General features: G+C 37.8%; 1 protein-coding gene across 2 annotated transcripts in view; it reads right to left on the reverse strand.

Annotated features, from left to right (window-relative positions):
• ZNF608 (zinc finger protein 608) overlaps positions 1-14,287 on the reverse strand; it is a 101,509-nt gene that overhangs the window by 52,792 nt on the left and 34,430 nt on the right. For both annotated transcript variants that reach the window (XM_074953042.1, XM_074953043.1), the window contains exon 3: positions 4,162-4,417. In XM_074953042.1, coding sequence (XP_074809143.1) covers positions 4,162-4,417 — 256 coding nt within the window. The remainder of the gene's footprint in view (positions 1-4,161; positions 4,418-14,287) is intronic.

A 14,287-nucleotide genomic window follows, 5' to 3' on the forward strand; every position in this document is an offset into this window, starting at 1 on the left:
TAAAAAGAACATGCCAACACTGACAACAGCACTCTTTCCAAAAATACAATTCATTTCTCCATTATTTATTCTATAATGACAAAAACAAATTGTACCCAAACTCTACAAAGAGGAAGACTGTCAATCCAGCAATGTGAGAACCTGAACACCACATGCTGACAGCTTGTTCTGCACACAAAGGCAGCAAGGTGACTGATCGCTGTTTCCTGATTCATTTTCAGGCAAACAAGTAATCATCAGTATAAGTACTTCTCACAGCTAACAGCTGACTCCACTACTAGATGCAGGACCAAAAGCAGGACATAACCCAGGGAAACTGACTGTGAGAAACAAAATAATAACAACAACCTCTAAGCAGTTTAGAAAGTTGGTAAGTGGTTTTCCCTTTTTTCTAGGCGATTTTTATTTCCTCCAAGCAGTATGAGCCAAGAAGCCCACTGCCTTTTTGCACGCTTCAGAACCATTTTAACAGAAGTTAATTAAAACATTCAAGGTTAACCTTATTTCTCAATTTAAAAATACACACTCTTAACAGTTGTTTCCAAGAGAAAATGTCCAATATTAGATACAAATAAAACAAAGCCAAACCATACTGCTGTTTATCAGTGATTCTTAATGTTCCTAAAATTGTAGTTTATAGTATTATAGTATCAAATATCCACATCATCTGCCAAGTTTCAGGTTGACTTGCCTATAAATAATTCCTCATACCACTACTAGAAAGTAGCCCCACCAGTTCTCCTCTTTCCTTTTTCCTCCACAGCAATTAAAAACATTCCAAGTCCCAGCCAAACAAACAATGAGATTATGCAGATGTAAACAATAAATGCCTACAGTACACTTGTGTGCAAACTGAACACCCATGGACCATTTAAGAAATACCCATAGGATAACCATCATTTGGTAAAAATTATATTGGTGAAATCACAGACACATTTAGTTACAAAGCTCCATCATAAAATGTGACAGATTTCAATTGTCTGCTTCCCACATCCTAAAATTGAAACATTCAGAGGAAAAAATGGTCTTATGTATGAAATCTTCTGATCAAACTAACTGGATTGATTGACCTGGGATAAATGAAAAATAGGGTAACAACAACTCTCTTTGTATCAGCCACAATATTGCTTGAAATCCTATGTGTTTGGTTTTTTTTTTGCTTTGGACTGGCTACCCTAAAAACAGGACTAATAAAACCACAGCCTTCTTATGACCTAAAAAAAAAAAAGAACAAATGCAGTAGAACGTGCAGAATGTGACATTTTGTGTAATGATCCTAAAAGGGAACCAGTTTATTTCAAATATTAGCCATCCTCAAAACATGAATCCTCAAGTATACTTCCCCCTTGTCTAGAAAAGTACGATTAGACTTAGTAAAGAATGCCAAATAAAATATCAATTCATCTCCTTTACCCACTGTAACTGTTCTCATTATAGCTGTAACCGCCACATCCTCTCTGTATTTGCATTCCCACAGCTAGCGTTTGAAAGCTCCTCAGCAAGCACATTTGGTTCATAGTTCCCATATGCAGAAGGATGTAGGGTGTGCAGACATCCTACAAGCACATGCTGATCATTAAGCAACTCGTTTTTACCAAATGGCTAGATTACATACAAAATTATTCAAATTTCTCATAATTTCTGACCTTTGTCCAAGTTCTTACATACTTTAGTCTGTTACAACTCTTTCGACTGTGCCTTGAAAAAAAAAAAAAAACAGTGCAGATTTTAATTTTTTGTAATGGGCTTTGAAGCGAAGCGGAAAGAAGGAAACCCAAATTTCAACTGTGCATTATAAACAATGGACCAGATTCTGACCTCAGTTACCTTGGTGAAAATTCAGAATAACTTCATTGACTTCAATGGAGTTCCTCTAGATTTAAAGCAGTAGTGCAAAAGGTCAGGCTTTGACCTAATTAAAAGTCGAAATCATAACTAGAGAAAATAGATACCTGATAATAAACCCAATGTTTAAATTAAATAAAAGGCACATGTGTACCCTGCATTCATAAAAGGATTATGACAAATTTCAGCAAACATGGATTCATGCAAGCTATAATATAGACCTTCTGTGAAAACGTGAAGTCTGAGCAAATTTGAAAACAGCTAAATACATGTGTGCACCTGTGCTCCAAATGTCAAAACTAAACTATAAAGGAAAGTTAATCATCTGTTCTACCGGTACACTGTTTTTGAAAAGGGTAAGAGAATAACCAAACATCCAGATATAGTAATCATATATTCCATTAAGCAGGGTCTGAATTTTTTCGTTTTTTTTTCCTGGAGGGAACCATACAAATTATCTTACTCTTTCCACACAATTTAGGCTCAAGCTACACTACCATTGTCGAGTTGCTAGTATTATCATTATTCTAGCAGTATCCACAACCTTTTAGGCACTATCCATAGACATGAAGATACAGCCTCTGCCCTGAAGAGTTTACATGTAAGAGCCTGATTCTGTACCTCCCTGCACTGCATGTAGTCATTTACACCTGCAACCCTGCCACATAATATCTGTTTACCCATATTAAGATTCATAGGCATTCAAAAAGTATTTTACAATTTCATTGCTTCCTCAATTGTTTTAGAAGAGTGTTTTATGCAGGATGGAGAGAGGTTAATGATATTTGGGCATTAATTTTTAACAAACAGGTAGAGCACTGAGAGAATGCAGATGGAATGTCATCCTTACAAGTGTGCTAGAACTTTATAAAATACCATATTTCTGGCCTCAGACCTTAAACAAGGAGGGCTTCTTAAAAAGTCAGTGGGGGTCAGAAGTTTAGTTTATTCAGCAAGAATAACATTATTAAGAGCTACGGCTCTTTCATGTCACCACAGTTAACACCCACACATTTCAACACTGGTTAATACAGACCCGTAATGGGAAGATTGGAGCTGCTAAGGACAGCCATCTCTGCTGCAATATTCTAAAACAGAATTTATACTGTGCTTTACAAACAATCTGCTTTATTAATCTGTTGTAGATATACAGAGAGAGAAAGATGGATGGATGAGAGCATATAAAAGCAGGTAAATCTGACTCTCTATATTGATTTTTCAGAGGACACTGTAAAGCACTTTGGTGAGGCCTTATATATCATTGCAAAGGACCAAATGCCATTGTGCTTATATCCCACGGGATGTCAGGATATATTATCAACTGATGCACTTTTGTATTCTTTCATTATGTACTTTTATAAATAATCTGGTTTTCATTGCAGAGTTAAACACTACAAACCACCTCAAAACAAACAGGAGACAATACTAACAATAGTATCTTTTAGTAGCTTTTAGACATAATTTGGGAAATACCTTATTATTACAGTTATTATTACATCAAACTTGCAATGGTTTGAAGTACACACACAGTATTTCTATAATTAACAACAGGAAGCTCAAATTTTAATAATGAGCTTTTAGAAATCAAAATGGAAAAATCTGCATATATCGCAGCATAATCCTCTCTCTATTTATTTTATTCTAAATCACCAGCCAATCAGCATCTCATATTCCCCAAAGCTCTACAGCACTCCTATATGGCCAAGTGCCATCTAAGGATATTGGAGAAATCAGACTGGTTTAGCTAGCACTTCTGCAACCAGCGGAACATTCCTTTTAAAACAAAAATGTTTTCTCCTTAAAACATGTTTCAAACAAGCAAAATGCAAATAATTCATAACATAACATAGGAATAATTTTAATACAGGTCTTTAGAATAGCTTTTATTATATAAACGTGCAGTATTGATCAAGGTGCCTGGGGCCAGAATTGCTGTTTTACAGTTTTCACCTGTACTACTCATAGGAGCACTCACAATATACATACCCCTCAAGAAAGACACATAATAAAACTCTATTTTGCTAATGATTTCTTAATATTATGTTTTACTGAATACCATGATAGGGAACGATTAACTACATCACTAAATGATCATTCAGTCTTATACAAAGTCAGTTAGCACAACACTTTAACAATAACGTTTTTAAGGAAATGAACAAGCTCACTAAGTTATTTATAAAACTGTGACAGACACCACAGGTGATGGGAGATGAATAGTCTTGTACCACCTCAGACAGGTAATACAGAGTGAGTCCCCTAATATACCTATCTCATATACAAGCCTAATGGGAAAAAAAAACAAACAAAACAATTTACCTTCTTCGGTTTCATGCCACACAATCCCTTCCAAGTTCACACTGGTCCCGGGCTCACAGGGTCCAAGGCATTCCGGTTCTGTTACTACTCCAACCTCGCAAGTATTTACACCCACTGAACGAGTCCGTACCAAAAGCTGTTCAACTGGTGCAGCAATATTGGATGAAGATGAGGAAAAGTAGGAAGGTAGAATCTGAGGCGTGATACTGCTGGAAATTGGAGGTGGAGGTGCAGGCACTGTAAACAGGGGGTCAACCTGAAAACAACAGACAAACTTACTATAATGGTGCTGAAAGATGTTTTTTTTTTTTTTAAATCAGCTTGCTTAGAATTGTATCAGCTTTAGAGTACATAGGTATTTAGTATATCATAGCGTGATTTCAGTCTTGCACTCTCCATTTTTTTACTTGGATCCCACATGCTGCATATGAAAAAATTATAGAAAAATCTGTCTTGCTAAACAAGACAAAACACTAAAGTTCTAAAAGAATATTCCCTGCAGCCTTAGATTACTAGCATGAAATAAAAAAAGAATTAAAACCACTGTTTTTCTTGCCTCTGGCAGAAGACTGATTTGTGGAAGGAAATTAGTTTTGCAAAATGGGAACAGCATTTTTCTTCCTTAAGAAAAACATTTATGAAGGCATAAAGACATAGAAATGTCTTGTTTTTCTGTAGACCATACAGAAGTGATGTACATGGAACAACTCAAACACCCCTATGCCATGAAACATGATCTCTTGTCATTGAAGCTTTTAAAAACATATTATTAGGCTCATCCAACCGATAACACTTCGACACAATTCTGTCTACTATCTATGCACTTGTAATGTCAGAGATTATGACTTCTTTAACAATCACAACTATCCAGCTAATTTATAGGGCTTATCAACACATAGATTTTAGAAGAATAAAATTAATTAGACAGTTACTCTATATGCTGATTTAAAAACACCACCACATTTTTGCAGTATGTTAATTATACCTGTGCAACAGGAGATTTTTCTGCACTGGGGCTTGATCCTGCAAGGTACTGAGCATTTTGGTCTAACCTAGCAAAGTCCTTAATCATGTGATGGGAATTTGTTTTAGTTTTCCACTCTGCATGCTCAGTCATATAGTCACCCTTAAGCACTTCAGAAGCTCAGTACTTTACTACGGACATAATGTTCTCTTCTTCACATAAAAATGGAAATAAAAAATGAGGAAATGAGCTCCCAGTTAAACAGCTGAACCAGGCATCCTGTCAGCTTTGCGTTTATGTTAGTTAAACAATCCTCTATACAATCGTACATTAAAAGGATAAACTAATGTTCATTTGGTCCATCTGAGCCAAGACTCAACCAAGAAACACTTCATCCATCTGAATGTTAAAAGTTTCCTGCTTTCAAACCTGTAATAAAATTTCTTTAACTCTATGTTCCTCTACTGTTCTGCATCCCTGATAATAATGCCCAAGAGAGAAGATATTTAGAAGTCACATCCCTATATGTTTTGATTTATGTTTCATGTAAATGCAGCTTAAAGCAGATCAAAGTTCACATTGATGGTTACTCTTTTAAAGCCAAGTTGACAAATGTACAGAGAAGGAGGGAGATTAGAGAGCACATGCTAATATCTATATTATTTATAGCCCAGAATTTTCATTATGAGAAAATCTAATCAAATATGAAATGACGAAAAACTTTTAAAAATTGTAATCTGTTCCACTCTAACAACAAAGACTGCCAATTTCTCTTTTAAGCATCATTCATACAATTGAAAATTGACACTCTCCAGCTCAGTACACAATTCTGAATATATGTAAGGACAAACTATTTCCTTAAAAATTACTTATTCTTTGTCTTAATTGTTCATAAACATATAGGAAGAAAATTATGATTGCAAGGGCACAAACAAGATGAAATGTGAAGATAATTGGCTGGATTCTCATCTCAGTTATACTGGGGTAAATCAAGTATCAGGGGTAGCCGTGTAAGTCTGTATCCACAAGAACAACAAGGAGTCCAGTGGCACCTTAAAGACTGGGGTAAGTGATGTAATTGAGATCAAATTCTTGTCCAACATACTTATCACATTAGGACTAATAACATTTCTGAGCTAAAAAATAGTGGACCAAACTTCCAAAAAGTCTAAATTTTTACCCACAATTCTGCATGTATAAATTTTTTTGCATTGTAACTGCATTTCTCAACATGTGTTAGTTATGTATATGCAAAACGCATTTGCATGTACAAGCAGGATAGGTCTGACCTACCATGCACAAAGGCAATTTGCACACACTTTTTAAAAAAATATTATACGCTATTAATTTTTAAACCGTTACTGCAAGTAACTAAATTTTATTTCATACAAGATAACACTACACATGGAGAAGAAAAAAAAAATCAAAGAATGCAAATATTACAGCAATTTGTAAAACTAAAGGCCTGATTCTCCATTTAATTACACCATGTTTACACCAGGGTGTGTCTGCTGACTTCAGTGGTGTTATTATGGCATAAAAATGATGTGATACAGTACAGAATCAGAGCCTAGCATCCTTACGCTTATCTTTCTGCCATCAAACTTGCAGAGGTAGGCAATAATAAAAGCAAGAAAGCTTTGCACCATGGGCTGAAGCAGGCAGCTCAACTACCAGCTGACTCCCCAATAGCTGATCATTGCAAGATTTCCCTGAACTAAATATGAAATCAAAGAATACCTATGTATGAGCAGCATTCAAAAGACACTGATTCTGCGCTACGTAGATCCTGACAGTACCTTGCCAGCAGATAATTCCCGGGTGGAGGGGAACTACTAGCTGAGGTAGAGCCCTTGGAACTGGCTCCTGCCATGGCTACCCTTGCCATCCGAGCGTAGCTCTGCATGGTGAATCTCCACTCCTGGTATAAGATGCCTTAGGGATCATATGCCATTGACATAAAGTAGAGGAGCTCCTAAGATGCTCTACTTCACACTGGCACAGAATCAGGAAGTCATAACTGCACATACATAAGCCTCTACTTATTTCCCTCCTGTGCTGAGTGCAGCTCAGCTGCAGAGGAGAATTTGAGCCCAGTGTCTTTATAAAATTGAAAAATGCTAAATGAATTGCCGGGCTGATTGTTTGCAGCTGGGAAAATTCCTGTGTCATAGATGACATCATTCTTCCATAGGATGTACTCATCACAAAGAGAGGAGAAACACTAAATCTTTGCTTCTGCAGAACTAGAAAAAAAGGACATATTATAAATGGACAAAGACAATATGGCAGACTTTGTTTTTCCATTTCCAAAGTATTACAAACAATTGAATGGGGGAAAAGTGCATATTTGATAGTGTACCCCTTTAGCTATTGATATAAATAGTTTTATTCAGTTCTAGTTTCTCTCCACTTACTAATAAATATTTAGACTTTATTGTTAAAAATACAATATAGCCATAAGGAACCAGGAGGGGGAAAAAGCTGCAAGGTGAATATTACAATAAAAGGAAAGATCGCTCTGTGGAATTAATATAAAAAAAAATCATTGGTAAATAGAAAGATTGTACTGTCCTTCTGAATTTGTGCTTGAGGTGAACATTTCCTCACTCATAATAAAAGTGGTGTGGAGCTTCAACAGTGCTCCAGTTTCCAATATTTTAAAATTATTTTAAAAGGTTGCTTGATAATCATAAAGCAATAGTTCTCAGTGATCAGTGTGGTGTCACAAGTGTTTTTTTATGAATGCTCAAAAGGGTACTGATGTAATCTATTAGAGTTAAAAAGAGAGAAGCAGGAAGGCCGCCATCTCCAGTGGAAAAAAGGCACATAAGTTTAACATCTGGTGGTGGCAGTCTGTCAACCTGAAGAAAGTTAATGTCAAGAACAGACGCTCTGCCGTTTCTCACTGTTATTTTTGCATGATTATTCCCAGGTGCTGGTACATACGGAGCAGTAGCCTTGCTATTTAACGCACAAGAGATTCCAAGGGGTGGGGGGAGTTGAAACACAGGAAGGTTATTTACACAGATCGTAGCTCTTAATGTACATAATCAAAGGGCTTAAAAAATGTACAAAAATAGTAAAGCAATATTTTCTACATTCACTGTATTTCAAGGGCTTTTGAGAGCTGATTAATAATGAAGGCTACAAAACTGGAGTGTTGTTTGTGGCCGCTTTCCATTGCGGAAAATTTGATTGTATCAAGCAGTGGTGGTTCTCAGGACTAGAAAGCTGACTGCAAATAAAGAATGTCTGCCAATGAAGGGATAGTAAGTGCTCGAGTGAGCACATCTCCAGCTGAAGATGACAAAAAGACATTTTGGTGGCAGTACTATGAATGCATTGGTGACTGTATTGGGTGGGAGAGTTTTAAGAGAGAAGAAATGTCATCTTAAGTGGAAACACATGTGAGGCTCTTAATGTATGCAGATTTCCTTCAATTTCTCATTGGTTTTATTTTAGATACTGAAATTAAGCTCTGTGCATGACAGCCAGTCTTTCTGATGCAGTCACTAATCTCCAGAAGTACAGTTCTGGAGCTTTAAAATTCTGCCTCTCCTACAGGGTGGATTCCATTGAAAAACACTGAGTTTCTGTAAAAAAAGATAAGGCCTTCTGTCCTGTAGGAAGGAAGTATGTCTCTAAGGGCCTCACTACACCTGTGGAAACCCATGCTGATGAAAAAATAATCTGGACTGTACACAAGCCTATGGATCCTGGGGGTGTGGTGATCGAAAAGTGATTTAGAATTTTGTTCTAATGAAAATGTTCTGACCTTTTCAGAGACTGTAAATAGATTACTTTAAATTATTAAACATTATTACATATGTCTTTGCTGTTACCTGGATATTTAGTTTATTTATTTAAACATATTAAATATTTTTAAAAGGTATCTTGCTGAAACTCTAGATGTTCTTGACACAAATTGCAAAAAAACAATAAATTATTAGCAGCTATACAATAGCCAACAAAATTTCGACGATCAGTCCTGGTTCAGCAAAGCACATAAGCAGGTTCATACTATAAGTAATTAAATAGTCTCACTGAAGTCATGACAACTGTCTTGCTGAATTAGGGTCAATAGATCATGATTCTCCCCGCCCCTTTTGAAAAAGTCTGAGTGAACAGATGTCCCTCAGAGAACGCTCTGAAGATCAACAGAACTGAACTATTTCAGATCAAGGTAGAGAAGGAGGTTCCAAGCTGAAGGCCCTTTACGGAGAACACTCTGACACCAAACCTCCTCTTTTAAATCAAGACAAATCTAGCTTGAACACTTCCAGTGATAACTGCAGCAGCATGGCTGGGGGAAAGAGACTTTTTTTTCCAGGCAGGAAAGGTTCCAAGACATTTTACGGGTCATTTTATGGCATGCCTGAAAATGAAAGCATGACCCTTACCAAAACACACCCTCCATTTAAAAAAAAAAAAAAAAAAGGCCTGCAAGGAGGACTGCAATATACAAGAAAATGGCAACTATTAATACTGGCGGCAGCATTCACCTTTTTTTTTTTTTTTTTTTTTAATACAGATGTATTAGCTCACATTTAATGAAGCCACTGCTTCTCAAGTAGGGCTGGGGGAGCTAGAATAATCTGTCCTTAAAGCAAGCTCTCCTTTTCTCCAAATGCCTTTCCAAGATTCCGAGGCCAAGCAAAGATTAACTTGGTTTTACTTTAAAGTATGCCTCTCCTTCCTCAACGGAGCACTGAAAAAACAATGGCCCCAGAAGGCCTGATTCTAATCCCATTTACGGTGTGTATAAATAGCAGGAGCTATTCTGTTGAAATTAATGGAATTAAATAATGGGAAAACAAGTGTGAGAGGAGAAAAACTGACCAAGAATGTATAGATACAGATCTAAAAACCACTGCTCTCCCTACTAATTCTCCCACTTAACGAAACTGACCATATGAAATAATTCCTTCATCATCACCACAGAAGAATAATCTCAGGCTCATCTGAAAAATCTCAATTTAATCTCAGTTCACATATCTCATATTTAAATAACTATCAGCCTTGTAACTCTCAACAATCCACCCAACCTAACCAGTCTGATACAGTAGCTCAACAGATTCGGGTACCAAATAACCAAATGTAAAGTGCAGCTGCTTTTTCAATCAATCATTTTGAAAGCTTTGGTCACTACTCAACTGCAGTGCTCTCTAAAGACAATGTAAAACAAATCAATATTCTTCTCAACATTAATTGGGAAAAATGTCATGAAATATGTATGGGAAATATCAAGAAATCTTTTGTAAGCTACATATGTTGCTTAAAATCCTCAGTGCTGTACAAGTTTGATATTGTACAAAAAGGGTCAATTTCCCCTATCTTCAAGATTTACTGTAACAGTCCAACAGCTGGGTTATAGTTCCTCCCAACTGGCAAATACATACAATACACAGAAGTATTTTGATGATCACATATCCTCATATGCATATAAGGCTCTACCCATCTCTCAGATTTGAGATGAACACTTCAAAAGTTGTTCCAAAAAACTGGACTGAAAACATAGGAAACCAACTATGTTAATGATAATTCACAACACGAACTAAAACCTTTCAATACATTCTCATGCAGAAATGAACTTGAATAATAGATGCTAAACTACACAGATAGCACTTCAAGACCAGAAGAGAAGATCTTAAAAAAAGAAGATTAACAGGCAATGGTAAAAAAAATCCTCTTTTTCCTTTGATCTTCTATACAAGTCCAGATGCTTGGACTTCCCAAAGCAGCTCATCCCTTTTTAGAATGGGACAGATTAGCATTTGACAGCTGCCTGCAATATTCTGCTGCCAAAGACTGCATCTGCAGAAGACTGTTTGTCAACTCCAATGTTTGGCAGAGGCATGGGATGATGGCCAGATGGCCACCTTGCCAATTTCTAATAAAGATACTTCTCCTGTCCCAACCAAAGAAAATCCCATTGATTGGGACGAGTATCCCTTAAAAATCTCTGTCACGACCTCTCTCCACAGTAACATAAGCTTTCCTGATCCACTTCAAAATGGTCACCTCAGGCTGCCTTCTTTAGTGCAAAATAAACAGTCTCTGAAACTCCCTAAATCTAAGGGTAGGTCTTCACTACCAACGTCAAAGCGCTGCCGCGGCAGGACTTTAACATGTCTGTAGTTGCGGCACCAGCGCTGGGAGAGAGCTCTCCCAGCACTGTAAAAAAAACCCACCCCCACGAGGGGAGTGGCTCCCAGCACCGGTGTACTGTTTACATGGGCACTTTACAGCGCTGAAACTTATATCGCTCGGGGGTGGGGTGGAGGGTTCACACCCCTGAGCAAGAAAGTTTCAGCGCTGTAAAGCGTCTGTGTAGACAAGGTCTCTGTAAATTCACAGCACTCTCGGGACAGCAAGACAATGAGCCTACCTTTCTTTTTACTGTTTGGGTTTGGGCAGAATGTATATAAAATTAACTCCCGTTTCATATGGAAGTCTGATGATATCTTGAGTCTGAATTATAAAGAGTTCTAAGCACAAGCTTGTCCCAGTGAAGGATCAGTTATGGTTCTTTGCCTGAAGGTGCCTGGAGTTCTGTAACCCTTCCAGATAAGCATTCCACAACAAGGAAAATAAATGTACATAGATATTTTCCTCAGATGTCTGAAGGAGGAGCCTTCAGGATGCTGATCAAGTTCAAATGCCATTCAGGGAACAGGCAATGCACTACTAGATTCAGTTTATGAAAAGCCTTCAGAAAGCTGGAATAAATCAGGGTCCCTACCTATGGAAATGCTGCTGTCCAAGCACTGAAAGCTGATGATTGAACCTTGAAGCAGCTGGTACTTAACTCCATGTCCAGCCTAGCTTGTAGAAACTCCAGATCGCTGGCACTGACATGGAGTGAATACATCCTTGCTCTATCACACCACCAAGATAAGGTTTTCCAATCTCAGGTACATATGTGAAGTTAATGACTTCATTGCTTGCACCATGATTGTAATAACCTTACCTGATAAGCTTGTCTTCTTCAGGTTTTCACTCTCAATATCCAGGGTTTCAGAGCAAATCACCAGAGATCTTCAAGGCAAATAGGCCCTTGGCACACTAGTTCTCTTACTGGAAGTCAAATCCAGCTAGTCACTGACATGATTGCTGTATCCTGGGACAGAGGTCTCTTCAGCCAGTCTAGAGCCATTGAAGACTCTGTATGACTCAGTAATCTCTCATAGATTCATAGACTTTAAGGCCATAAGGGACCAATATGATCATCTAGGGACCTCCTGAATATTGCAGGCCACAGAACCTCACCCACACACTCCTATAATAGACCCCTAACCTCTGGCTGAGTTACTGAAGTCCTCAAATCGTGATTTAAAAAGACTTCAAGTTACAGAAAAGCCACAATTTACAATAGTTTATTTAAACTTGCAGTGACCCATGCCAATGCCACAGAGGAAGGCAATCCCCTCTACCCTGGGTCTCTGCCAATCTGATCTAGGGGAAAATTCCTTCCCAACTCCAAATATGGCAATCAGTTAGACCCTGGGCATGTGGGCAAGACCCACCTGCCAGACACCTGGGAAAGAATTCTCTGTAGTCACTCAGAGCCCTTCGCATCTAGTATCCCGTCAGCAGCTGATGGAGATATTTTCTGCTAGCAGTAGCAGATTGCCTACAATGGCATGTAGCCAGTCTCATCATACCATCCCTCTGCAGGATCTGTAAGTGAGGGTGAAGCCTCATGGGAGAGCTACAGAATCTATTTTATCTGCTCTGGCCTCCTTAGAATTCACTAAATACTTCTGTACTTTTCTGTTCTTTCTGGGCATCATCAGGTCAACTTGTGGTCTGCACCCCACTTTTTTCTACATTCAGTCAAGCACTGTGATTTAGCTCCCAGTCTCCTCAACTCAGATATGTCATCAATTCAGGTGCATCGTCCTGAGTCAGTCCATTGTGTTATTTTTATTTCCTGTAATGTGGACTGCCAAAACGAGGGTCTATATCCTTGGACATTTCATGACACCATGTGCTCCCCCGATGTGTGCCACAAACTTGGCATTGTCTGATTGGATCCTTACAGATGAGACTTTCAATATGTTCTGAAAATGCAATGTCTTTTTGTCTGGTGTATTTATGGATCACTTACTTTCTTTCCATGCCCATTGGCAGCGTCCTAATTACTTATAAATGCTAGATATTATTATTGTCATTATGTAAATTATGACACACACTCATAACCACTACATGACCAAATAAAGTACAACAAAAAATGTCCTCTGTTTTCTTTCGCAATCTGGTAGTTCTAATCCTGAAAAGGTATTTATATAATTAGTATTCAACTATCAACTTGAATAACCATAGTTGAAAACACATAGCTAACAAAATATTTTTCCCCTGATATAGTTTGCAGTATTTAAGGAATCTCAAATTATCCTAATGAACAAATTCTGCTTTCAGTTACACTGGTGTAAATCCACAGTAACTCCACTGATATGCAACAGAAAGCAGAATTTGGCCGAGGGTGTTTGTTTTAATTGGCAGGGAGGAAGTTAGCTTTTCAAGAGATTTTTAAGGGGCATAAAAACCTTTTGAAAATAATCCAAGTGCAGTGAAGATTTTGAACTGGAAAATAATCCATGTGAGAAAGAAACTGCTAATAACCATTCCTCTCCAAGATGTTTATTTTCTCCCTCTTTTAAAATTGAATTTTGTGCTATGAAAAGTGCCAGACCAATAGCCCTAACCCACAAAGATAGATACACACAGCATAGGAGCTAGCAGTGAAAGCTTTCCCCACATTTACCTATCAGTGTGCCTCAACTCTGAGCTAGCAGATCTTTAAATGTGGGCCGGGGAGGGAACAGGACCTTTTAATTCTTTTTCTCTCTGATGTAAATACTAATAAGGCTGTCAATTAATGCCAAGTGTAATTAATTATAGTTTATATGAAGACCATCTGTCCACTAGTAACTAAGATCATCAGATAATTTGTTTATAGGCCACTGAACAGATATCTGATCACCAGAGCTTTTCCTCACTGTGCTGAATTCAAAGCAGTGGCCTTGGCATTGGAACCTATTAACTCAGTGGTTCTCAACCTGCAGCCCAGTCAGCAAATAGCTGCGGCCCAATCATGTGACTGCCTCATGGCCATATGGGTAGTATATATATTGGGTGGACGTTGCCCACATAACA

This window comes from Natator depressus, chromosome 5, assembly GCF_965152275.1.
Source record: "Natator depressus isolate rNatDep1 chromosome 5, rNatDep2.hap1, whole genome shotgun sequence".
NCBI classification, from domain to species: domain Eukaryota; kingdom Metazoa; phylum Chordata; order Testudines; family Cheloniidae; genus Natator; species Natator depressus.